Source organism: Ursus maritimus, unplaced genomic scaffold, assembly GCF_017311325.1.
Source record: "Ursus maritimus isolate PB19 unplaced genomic scaffold, ASM1731132v1 scaffold_7, whole genome shotgun sequence".
Classification (NCBI taxonomy): domain Eukaryota; kingdom Metazoa; phylum Chordata; class Mammalia; order Carnivora; family Ursidae; genus Ursus; species Ursus maritimus.
This window is the reverse complement of record NW_024426885.1, coordinates 31,944,684-31,957,149: the sequence shown is the minus strand read 5'-3', so window position 1 is coordinate 31,957,149 and position 12,466 is coordinate 31,944,684. Positions and strand designations below refer to the sequence as shown.

At 44.3% G+C, this 12,466-nt stretch overlaps 1 protein-coding gene across 3 annotated transcripts in view; it reads right to left on the bottom strand.

Annotated features, from left to right (window-relative positions):
- SORBS1 (sorbin and SH3 domain containing 1) overlaps positions 1 to 12,466 on the bottom strand; it is a 223,274-nt gene that overhangs the window by 51,901 nt on the left and 158,907 nt on the right. For 2 of the 3 annotated variants that reach the window (XM_040623929.1, XM_040623927.1), the window contains exons 10-13: positions 11,053 to 11,100; positions 10,798 to 10,927; positions 8,783 to 8,897; positions 3,377 to 3,460 (exon numbers count right to left, since the gene is read on the bottom strand). In XM_040623929.1, the coding sequence (XP_040479863.1) occupies positions 3,377 to 3,460; positions 8,783 to 8,897; positions 10,798 to 10,927; positions 11,053 to 11,100 (377 nt within the window). The remainder of the gene's footprint in view (positions 1 to 3,376; positions 3,461 to 8,782; positions 8,898 to 10,797; positions 10,928 to 11,052; positions 11,101 to 12,466) is intronic. The other variant, XM_040623928.1, reaches the window with a different exon arrangement.

Sequence of the window (12,466 nt, the reverse complement as noted above, 5' to 3'; positions counted from 1 at the left end):
AAATGCACTGTGTAACTAGACAATTCCACTAGATAACACTTAACAATCTCCGTTTACAGCTTAACCAGACTTTGATAACACTGCTGCTGGACAGCCATGCCTTCTGTCTGCCTTAGAGAAGTTTATAATTTGAATTTGAACAGCGGACTGTAGGGTTATGTCTGTTTTCTCCTTTAACTCTTTAAGTTAGAATGAGAGCTGCATTCCTAAAACAAAACGGCCAGGAGAACTGTGAGTTTAATGAGGGAAGGGTTCAGTTCGGAGGGTAGGACATCTGGAAGTTACAAGCCTCCTCTAATTCTGGAACCTCTCCCCCACCAACTAGACCTTCTTGTTCTGCCTATTTAGACCTGAAATGTCTTATACAATGACCCCTGAAAAGATGAGATCATTAGTAGCTCCTGGAATTTTGTGCAATTATCATTACCCTATGCAAGTATTCAGATTGGTTGACATTGTGATATTTTGCCTTGAGCTTACTTCTAGAAATCACATGGATTTCTGCAGAAATTAGAGGGGGGAAAAGTAAAAACCTAACATCCATACTTTTAGTAATGAATCTGCAAATGAAAAGTAATCTGAATCCAAGGGACTTTCATCACTGACAGTAGTGGGTCAGTAATGCTGTCTCTGTATATGTGTGCTCTGCAATTTGTAAAGTAAGTGCTACTAACATTTACCATTCATCTTTAAGCACTTCCTACACTTGGACTGTTCACCTGGAGAAGGAGACTTTTTAAAGTCACTTAGGATACCTACTCATTTCTTTCTTTACGGCAAAAAAATAAGGCAGTGCTTATAAATTAAGTTGGTTTTAAATCCTTCATCCTGGGAGTCATGAATTATTTGATATTCCACAACAACGTATCAGAGTTACAAGGTACCACAGCCAGGATCTTGCTAAAATTTCAGCTCATTCTGGGTGGTGGGCTTTAAGTGCAAGAGTTGAGGAAGAAAGGAGTTCAGGGTAAATGTCTAGTGTCCAAGTTCTGACAGGCTTCACTTGAGAGAAGTGGGTCTTGAGTTGGTGTGGAATAAAAAATAAGAGTTTTAATTTCATTCTGGTTCTGAATGACTGAAAAACCTTCCAAAACAACTTCCATGGTTTACACCATTTTGATTGATCTCTCTTACTTTTATTACAGCCCAGAGTGAGGAAGGTAGGACAGAAGTGAAGAAAAAATTTCTCTCTATCACACCTTCTTCCCCAACCCTGGGATAAGAGCCAGTCATCAGGTTGGTTCAATCGATGATAAGCCTACCCTCTCAGACCATGAGGAACTGTTCATCAGGACGTTGTTCCTCAGGAGAGGGCACTGATTACGTTATTTTGGCAAGACTTCCACAGTATTACCTTTTATTACTTGAAAAGACCCACTCAAATAGTCCCATTTAAGAAGGACTCTAAGGTCCCTGCAAGGAACATCATGGCTTCAGAGGAAATGGCATTTTGGAAAAGCATCATTAAGTCTTTAAATAATTAAGAGGCAGTTAGAACAAAAGAGTAGGGACACGAATTCTAGGAAGGCCCCACTGCACAAATGGACTGTGTTCTCAACATTTGTTTGGATTGGTTGTGTGGCGCTCAGACCATGGTTTCCAGCAGAAACAGTGTTAATCTGCCAGGCTATTCACAGAGCTGATTTAATGTGCACTGGGACTGAAATACTGGCCTTTGCTAACAAAAATGGAGTTATTTGCAATGACAGATTCAGTAAAACAAACGAATCACATTATAAAGATTTTATACCTTTCCCTAAAAGTTAATATTTCAGATAAAACTAATTTAGTTGTGAGAAGTGGCTAGAAATTTGTGGATTCTGAGAGGGCTTTGCAAAATCAATGGTACGGACTCTTTATTATACATAATTTAAAGCTAGTTGCTTTTGCTTTCCCTGATGAAAGGATAGCGTTATTATTACATATACTAGTCATGGTCTTTTTTTGCTTGTTTGGCGGGGTGGGGGGACCACACGATTCAAAAGTAGCTTTTTGTGTGAGAGAATTGAGCAAGTTTTAAGGGAAAAGAAAAGGGTTAAGACACTGTTCAGTATTTGAGTGTGGAGAAGGTTGCCTGAGGTAGACTTCTTTGATGTCTGAATGGTGAATAGGAAAAAGCGAGAGAAAGGAGAAATGAGGTTTGCACCACAGCTCTGGGGAGAAGATGGTGCAGACTTCAGGTCAGATGCTTCCCTCGGCACTGGTCACTAGGTGGCGCTGCTCACTCAGGACAGCTCAGGGGCTAGGCGGAGCCCGAGTCTAGCAGAGGCCAAGGCGCCAGGAAAACGTTCCTACTGGCAGGAAGTTGCAGTCAGGTGCTCCTAACTCATAAGATACCTCAACTTTCTAACAAAGCTCAGCCTCGCTGAATCAAACTGGCAATTCCACAGCACCCGCTTCATTTGTCTGTCTGCATCTTAATGAAAAATATACACTGTGGAATTTAACATTTAACTGAACTCTAAACTCCTGTCTGCCAATAAAACCATCATTCCAAACCGTAGTGATTCCGATTCTGGCTTCAGTGGCTAGTTTCACACGAACATCTAACAAAATGTCTTATCTTTAGACACTTACTTCCTCCACCTGTAAATCTTTTTTGCAGCTGTAATAAGACTTTAAAGTAACAGGAGGTTTAAAGTCAGTTTCTAGTCCTCTCCAGTGGAAAAATGAACTCAATCCTCCCTTCTGTTTGATACACCTTTGGGTGCAGGCCTAAGAAAGTCCTCCTGTAAGTGCCAAAAATCAGTTTGTGCCAAGGCCAACTCAGCGACATCACAGGGAAATTCTAGCAAATATAGCATGCCGCCTAACTCCCATTTCAAGTTTTGGGAACTATTACCCTAACTCATAGAAATCATTCTCCAAACCCACCTATAATGAGGGTGCATTCGTGGATCACATCCACATCCAGAGGCTCTTGGGGGCACTTCCTTTGCATATGTACTTAAATCTTTTTAAAGCGGTAACAGTGCTGCTCGTCTCAGTGTGTAATGCATTTTCCTGCCTGTCTTCAGTTTGCCAGAAAGACTCTGGTTAAGTAACTGAACCAATGGCCAAACTAATGCCGTCTACAAGGCGTGTGATATTTGTTTCTAGTGGTGGGAGGTCCTAAGACAAGCAATGACTTAGTCCTGTTTCTCTGTGGTTTTCTGGCAAGAAATAATTCCAGGGCTCACTGTCCTTTCTTGGTGAAGTGAAGTGCGGGAAAGCTTACAGGTTGTGGTGAGAAGAGACAATCTCACGACTGCCCCCTGAAATGGCTGCTCCCCACTTCCTGCATTCCTTACAAACAGATCTGATTCTCTAGCAGCAACAATGCATCAACAGCATCATTTAAAAAGGTGTCTATAACCACTGAAGCTATTAAACTTACCGGTTTCCCAAACTCCAATTCCGAAAAGAATTTATACCAAGGTTCATTCTTTAAATCTATCTCTTCTGGGCTTATATCCCGACTCTATAGGGGTTGGTGACAGGGAAATGGAAGAGAGAGAAGGATAACATTATGCAGAGATTACATAGGAACAGGCCAGTAGAGATGCAGTGGTTTCCCGGGCTATACAGCAACCGTATCCAATAGCAGCAATCCTCCATTTTACGGACATCAGCAAAACCAGGAGCTACAACAGGTGGGAGAGGACGGGTTTATAAAAACAGAGAACCGGGGGCAGGAGCAGTGAGTGACTCATTCTCAGCCCTGAGGCAGAAGGCACACGGGCCACGGATGGAGAATTCTGCACCGCACTGCTGCCTCCCACGACAGACCGGAATATGGGCACAGTCCTCAATAACTGTACCGTGGGACACGAGAAAGCCCGTATTTCCTCTTTACGAAGAACTGTTAGTGAGCAGCAAATAACCTGGTGAGCACACCAAACATTTAGCAATCTACGCCGAATGAGTAGAGCAAATAATTTTTATTGGCTAGTACAGTTTTAGTACTTATTTGCAAAGCCGCCTTGAGGGTTTTCAAAATAAATGCAGATGCCAACACTTTATAAAAGCCAATTTGTTAATACTGCATCTTTAATGGCACATGAGTAGGTGAGAAATCACGTCCCATACACAGTACAGGGAAAGATGGTATAAGTAAAAAACAGAGGACACAAGTGCAAAAACATTTTAAACGAGCATCCGTGGGGGAGAAATACAGACAGAATATACTTTGTGTTTTCACAAATAAATGTCAAAGAGCTGGGAAAAATAAAGAGAGGGAAAAGCTGAACAAGACAGACAACAGAACAGGGGGAGAAAACTTCTGGATTATGTTGCAAAAATAAGTCAGATATCTCAACTTCATACAACTCTAAGAGGCAGCTCACACAGACTGATCATTTGATTCATGGGATTTCATACCAACTCAGATCTTTATAAAGTTTAACACCTCGCTCTGCGGAATAACCTGTGTTTCTGGAAATAATTAGCTGGAGAATGACTGCCTGGAAAGCAAATCATGTTTCCCCCGCATACACTAGAGATACACGTTCACAGCAGACAAAAGCATTAGGGGCTCATGGCGTCATGAAATTCATCGGTGTAGACACACTTCAAAGGTGTGTCACTAAATGAGAGAGATATGGTGATTTTTTTCTGACAACAATATGAAATAGAAAAGGTATATTCTGCACCAAGATTGAAAACAATATCTAAGAAACTTCACTCCCTCAGCGTAACGACACGTGGAGGAAATGGCCACATGTTTCAAGCCACTGCTTCACGGAGTACGTCCCCGGGGACACGTTTCTCTTCACGTTCTGTTCACAGGCCTTCTGCCGTTTGTAGAAATGGCTGTCAACTTTCTTTGCGACCCTGACCAATCCCTTCTTCTAAAATCGTTCGAAGGGTCTTCACTGTTATTTCTATTTTTGTTTTAAAAGGAGGAAGACGTGGCAGAGAACTTTTCTTTAGCTGAAATGCACTGAATAGAAGTCAGCTGGAATCAGAGGGAAATGCCTACTGAAGCAGAGTCTGCCCTCTTGCATCCAGATTAAAATCTCCCCCGGCTGTCTTTAGGGACTTAGGGGCTGAAATCTCGAAGAATCCAGTGATTCTGAAATGATGTAAAATAAAGATTCCAAATGGATTCTTAATTTTTTCGGTGAAATGAGGCACGATAGCTATAAGGACACAACTATTCAGGAGGGACAGCTCAGACACTGGGACATGTTAGGTCCTCATATGATGGGAGTTTCATGAAACCTATTTCATGTTTACTATTTTTGAACACTATTTATAACCGCTCCCTGGGAATAGGTTAGGTTTCTGTTGTTGTTGTTTTAAATAAAATGTACCGACTCTTTCAGGAAATGGCCTGAATGTCTTGGTCCTCGGTCCTGAAAGAATTAGCCCATTTTATTGCTGAAGGTTGCTTGCAGACTGTTTTTACTGCGAAGGCTAACACTGTGCTGAGAACTGAATCAGGAGGCGTGTCGACTGCGTGGGCCCAGAGCAGCTGCCCGGAGAGAAAGTGAAAGAGGTGATACCACGCAGCACTAACATCTGCGTTTGATTTTGCCATTTATAACTCGGCCGTAGATCTGATTATGGAACGGACAGACAGGAAACGTGCTTCTAGATGCAGAGCAGGAGCTCCGTACCGGCAGGCAGGGCGGATTCCACAATGCCAGGCTAAGTTCTCTGCTGCTGTGGGCTATGTTCCCCAGCTCAGCAAAATCCTGGGAAAAGGCGGGTGACCTGCCAGAAAAATGCCTGATTCTCCTTGAGGATGGTTTTGCTTCTTGGATGGGAGCCAGAGACTAGCTTCAATTTTTAATTAAACAATCTGAATGTGGTACGTTCATGTGCACAGCACTTTGTAACGTTCATATAGTCCTCTTATACATTTTACCACACTTGGTCCTCTCATTCGATACTTCCGTGAGTATGCAATCCTACTCAGTACTCACTTCAGTACTTCAGTAACGTTGGCAGGCCAAACAATACTTCTATCCTACAGATGAAAACACTGAGGCTCTGAAGAGTTAAAGGACTTGCCCCAAGATATCTGAAGGCAGAGTCAGAATTAGAACTCAGGTCTTCCAATTCCGAGTCCAGTGCTCTGTACAATATATAACTTCTCCTTTTCATAATCCTGAGAAAGAGGCAGACCCTCTGAGTTGGCAGAAGACCCGAAGCTAAAATAGGGGTAACTGACAAACTTGAAAAGCCAGGAAGGAACTCAAAGTGACCATGTACCGGGAAGAAACCCCCTTGTTTTATACATCCGAATCCATATGGTGTCTGTAATTACTATTTTAATATCTGTCCTTCCCAAAACACCCCTGTGGGAGCAGCAGGGACCCCAACCTCTAACCCAGGGCTTGGCACATAAAAGTGATTCTATATATATCTGTTGAATTGAGCAGAAGTTCTGGAACGGACTGTGGAGCAAAGTAAAAGCGACAAAGCCTGAAAGAGGCCATTTCTGACAAAGCAGGGCCTGACCGCTAGATCTCCAATCCGGAGGCCGGAAGACAAGACAATGGACTCAGACTATGACGAAAGGGGGGCTCTGGAGTTATGAAGAACATCACAGGAGTTTGCCACGTGGCTGAAGAGGTTGTAAGGCTGTAAATCTACTGTGGGGAATTCTGAAGGTAGCACAGGGCTTCCTCTGCCTGCGATGGTTTGGGTTTGTTCCAGGGACAAGACAAGCTCTGCAGCAGCCTTTACCACCAACCCTTCCTGCAAACAACAGGTAGATGTGCCTGTGAGGTTGCCATTGAACTTGGCAGGCTGAAGCAGACAGGAGCACTTCAAATTGGAAAAACAAAACATTTTTCCCCTCAAAAGGAGTTGTGCATTTCTGAGAGCAAATTCAGATTCTGTATCTGTCACTAGTTAGCATACTTATCCGGAGTGAACAAGACAAAAGTGTGTGTGTGTATGCGGTGGTTGGGGTGGGGTTGGGAGGTGTCCTCAAATTCTGGCAAACCAGATACTGGATGCCAAAAGCCAAGCCACACGGACACATTCCAACGTTTCTGTTCACGTGGCAAAAAGAGCAGGAAAAAAATTCAAAAAAGAAGGGACTAATTCAACCACTGGGAAGAGTAGACAGTGAAATGCAGATCTGGCTAAAATTTCTCTTTAAAATGAAAGACTTCTCTTATGAAGAACAGTGCTCAAAAGTGAAGAACATTGAATTAAGTGGCTGGCCATGGTTGCTCCTCTGTGTCCCGCCCTGGGCCTTCCTCTCCCATCACTGGGCTGGCCCAGGGGCCTGAACACCACTTCGCAATCTGGCGTGGTCGCTGCAACTGTCCAGAGGTCGCCGACGGGCACCACTCTCACTTCCCAGGGGTTCTAACCATTGTGGTATCAACGAGAAAAAACTATGTTGGTTTTTTTTCTTAATGCTGATAGTGGTCAAATTATTAGGAACCAAGGAAAGGAGGGGGAAATGGAAAAATTGAAGAAAGGGGCAGGCCCTCCGTTAAAGCAATGAACACCTAGGAACAATAGTATCGCCCAAACAAAAGCACCCAAAGGGCAGTGGAGTCTCTGACGTCATTAAGTGTGTGGACACATAACAGTGCATCCTGCCTTGTTATTCAAGTATCAGGAATATTCCCAAAGCACCTGCGTGTGGAAGGCTAACTTCGGTGCCTGTGATCTTCTCACAGGAGAGAATCCCCAGGGCAGGGTGGGGCCAGAGGCATAGTTCTCGGCTCCTTTCTGAACTTTTTGCTTAAAATAACTGTGGTGCACAGCAAATGCTAAAGAATGACAACTCTAAAGCATTTCTGTGAACTGTTGACCTTTCTTCCTAATTAAAATTATTTTCTCCCTTTGTGCTTTTAAAGATGTCACATTTTTATTTTAGTAAAAGTCAAATCAATTATTACTTAAAACATGTAGAGCAGAAGAGGTGGAGGGAAAATAATTTGAACCTGCATTTCAGAGACCTACTTAATCTGTTCTCAGTGTGGTAACCACATTTTAATAAAAACCAATCCCCAGCATGATAATTCCATCCTGCTGGCACGGCTGGAGGGCTGCAATATTTATAGAGCTTTGGAGAATCCCTTTAACCATGATCAGAATTCGGAGCCAGCTTTCCTAACGAAGGGTGGACAAAAGGAAGCGTGAGTGGCAGATATGAAACTAATCAGTTTGTAAAAATTCTTTCCCGTTTCACAGAAGCAGCTGCTTTTCCAGGGTGGTCGTCTATGCCCAGACAGGCCGTTTCCCCCACTTACAATTGCTTGGCGATGTGAACGTGTGTAGAGAATTAGAAACCAGATTGAATACGAAATTCGTCCTCAATAGTGCACTTGTCAGAAAAGGAAGACCTACAAGACATATTCTAACAGCCTCGGTCTTTTCTTCCCAAGTCACAACATCATATTAATTATTTAGCTTTTAATGATGTGCTCGTAACTTCTACAAAATTTATACACATTCAAATAAGAGTCACCTAAAAAAAAACCTGACTTTAGTCCAGTTAGTAGTAATAAGACTCATAAATTAACGGTTAGACATTTTTAAGAAGACAGCAGCAAAATCAATCTTTACGTTAGTAGAACATTTTAAATTAGTTCAAATCATGCACAAAAAGAACAACAAAGCACAATATGGCTTCTTTCAAAGCAGATTCTCAGGACTCATTTTATAAACACCTGCAGAAATGAAAAGGGTAGAAATACTTCGTTTTTTCATTTGTCTTCGAAACACAACGAGTCTATCTCAGGGGAGAAGGAATGTAATCCGAGTGCACAATGCATCCGGATTAAAGAACACGGCAGGGGAGACAGAAGAACTTTAATATACACATTACCATCTTTTCGTTGGTCAGGACAGAAGACCTGCCCGGCTGATAGTCGTAAATGCTTTTGGGCTCTGCGCGGTATTTCCTTGTATCCACTTTCTTATCTGGGGGCTCCCAGTCGTTTCTGGAGAAAGAAAATCCTGTTAGAGCTATTTTCATGAAAATGGCATCCGACACGGTCTGACTTTAGCTGACTGCTGTCTAATCAAGGAATTTTTGTATCGGAAGCATAAAATCGGACTCTGTGCAAAGCATTTAGTTGTGCTGGTTTCCTTCTCAAAATCACCAGTTACATCTCTGTGTTGGCTTCACAAAAGGCTTGAGGTGTCCCGTGCTCAAAACCGGGCACCAGACGTGCAGAGAATGAGGAGAAGGGTGGGAAGCAGCATCAGCAAAGCTTCTCTCCTTTCAGGAGCTCATCATTCCCGGAACATGCCTGTGCTTCCCACTCCCGCTGGCACAGGGGGAGAGAACGAAGGTCCTGGAGCCCGTCAGCCGCGGTTCCAGTCCCTGCTACAGCACTCGCTAGCCTGGTGAGCTGAGCCAAACACCTCACCCATGGCTACTTTGGTTTCCTCATCTGAAAAATGCAGATATCGGAGGGACTAAATGAGACAGTGCATGTAAATCACTTAGCAGAGCACCAGGTCCACGGTGTAAGCACTGAATAAATGTGATTGCGATTAATAACCATATTCTTCCCTATTCCACACCCTGCTCCAGGAGTCACCCAAATCACAGCCTTGGGGGCAGATACTTAACCTGAGCCAGCAATGGGTTCCAGAGGATACGGGAACCCTTGGAAGTTGTTGGCAAATTTTTAAGGCATGTACATTATTGCATTTTGCACTGTGAGTATAGTTACTTTTTTCCTGCAAAGCTACAAATGTCTCGAAGGCAGGGACAGTGATTTATAAATGCTTATTTTCCCCCACAGCATCTGGTTCAATCTGCGCACAGAATGTACCCAGCAGATGCTTGATGAATGTACTTGAGTGTGCACCCACAAGGACTCAAGGGTATACCCAGCCTTTTAATTATCAAAACCCTCGGGCAGATGCCACTTGTGTATGCATGGGACTCAGCCACTCATTTGTCTATGAAGATGGAGAAGGTGTGAGGTGTGAAACTGAGCGTGTATTTAGAGGGAAAAAATATTTAGTTTGGTCAGAGCCTTGTTGGGAAATGGTGGAAGAGGGAGCCCAAAGATGCATGGGATACCAGTCGGGATGGCATAAAAAGGCTGATCCATCAGGAACAAGAACTCAACAGAGAAAAGTGGGTCATTCAGCACAGCCATTAGGAGATGACGAACACCATCATTAGAAGCACTCCAAGCCTTATCTTTCAATGATACCCACTGCATAATTATTAACAAGCGTGGCTTTGGGGCATCTGGGTGGCTCAGTGAGTTAAGCATCTGACTCTTGATTTAGGCTCAGGTCATGATCTCAGGATCGTTTTTGAGCTCAAGCCCTGCATTGGGCTCTGTGCTCAGCGTAGAGTCTGCTTGAGATTCTCTCTCCCTGTCCCTCTGGCCCTTCCGCTGCTCGCTCATGCGCGCGTGCATGCATGTGTGCTGTCTCTCTCAAATAAACAAAGTCTTCAAAAAAAAAATGTGGCTTCATTTTAAAATTATATTCTCTGGTATGGACCCTGTCAGTATGCACAAAGTGTATGAAAACACATGCCAAATTTTATAGCTAAGATTTCTCTTGTGAGAGGGGTAAAGTCATGACAATTACAGCCAACGTTCAATAAGCCCATACTGTGAGCCAGACACTACTAGAAATGTTATATGCATTATCTTGTTTTATCCTTCAACATCCTAGGAGCATAAAATGCATCCCCACTTAACAGATGAGGACACGGAGACTCAGAATAAGTCACAGGGATTCAAAATCGGGTCTGTGTGACTCTCGCCTCGAAGGCTGCCTGACCCAGCAGAGAGAGTGCCCTTCAGTGGTGGCTTGGGTATGAGAGCCCTAACTCTCAGAGGCGACTGTGGGTGAGGGAGCACTTACCTTTCTGGGCTTGATTTCAGCGAGGAAGAGCGCGCTGGGAGGGGAAGTGTGGCCGACCTCTTAACCACCTTCTCACCGTCGATGCAGCTCATCTCACTTTTTGAGCGAGGCACAGAAAGGGGAGATTTTGCTGGAGAAGAAGAGTGGGTACAAAAGACTTGCAAAAACTGAGGAAAACCAAAAACTGGAAGATGTGTTTCCTTACCCACCACCCTCTGTTCCTCCCCCGCAAGCAGAAAATTCTACATCACTTACTGTCTTCAGAAAAGGAGTACCGAGGTGAGTACAGATCTGAATCATCATCTAGTGAACAAAACAAAACGTAATCAGGAGAATCCAGCTGAGGTAAGAGAACCAAGTGACATGTCCCCCCACTTGCACCGTCCTGCACTGGTGTCCAGCCATTCTGGGAGCCCGACAGACAGAGGAGGGGTCGGAAGTGACACCACAGCAGACCCCATCTGAGAGCCCACCCAACCAAACAGGGTCTGCCGACCTGCAGTCCAGAAGGTCCATTCATGACACCCGGGGGCTGACTGACACCAAGGAAGCATGGGGACAAACAGCCAAAGGTCCTCCTCAAGACAACTTCCACAAGCAAAGTGAGAGCACAGGGTCCCCAGCCTGGTTGGAAACGGGTGCGGAGAGAGGTCCCCAGATGCTCACGCTGAGAGTCTCTGGTCTAGCCTGCTATGTTCCCAAGGGTCCAGCAGGCCCACTACTGGATGGGCTGGGGGAGGCCCAGGGATGTGGTTTCAGCTGCCCACCTCGGCTGTGACCTGTTTTATATGCTGTGGTTCCATACACAATACCATTTATCCAGCAGGGGCTTTGGCTAAGGAAACGGGCTGAGAAGACCCTCCTAGTCACTTGCTTTGACCTCAACCTACTTCCTGGTGACACAGTGCACACTGGCAGGTCTGCTCTGCAAAGGTACTGCTTGGGCTCAGTGTCTAAGCGGTGACTCTGGAACCAATCAAACTCACACACGGTTTTGTGGAATTGCTCTGCAAGGGCGAGGCACACGTCCCTCAATACAGAGAACCCCGGGACACGGACACTTGCAGAACCGAGATGAGAGCTGAGCCCCTCATGCAAGTAGCCTCTCCCAACTCAAAATGAGAGCACACGGACATTTACCGAAATGGATTTCTAAATTGGAACTGTCCTAAGCATACAGGATATTTAGTCACTAGGTCCATGATAATTCCCCCCAACACACTTCTCCAACAAGAGTCAGGCTGCATCAGTCAGCCTGTCCCATTTTCTAGTATCTTGTCAACCCGAATCCAGAATTCTTGAAGATGAAACAAAGACCCAACTCCTTCCCTTAAAATCTGTACCAGCTTTAACAAAGAACATGAAGTAACCTGCAAACACAAGCCAAAGAATCCAATGTCACATGTTGACTAAGCGTTAATCAAGTCCTGTCTCTCTGCAAATCATTCTAAGTTTCAGAGCATGAAAGGCCGGGATATTTTGTGAGGTTTAAATAAAACTAACACTGCTATTATTTTGAGTATTATTCAAAGATGGCTTCCTGGCAGGCTCCCCTGCCCCCCCTTTTTAAAAAAGTATTTATTTATTTGACAGAGAGAACACAAGCAGGGGGAGGAGTGGGAGAGGGAGAAGCAGACTCCCCCCTGAGCAGGGAGCCTGATGTGGAACT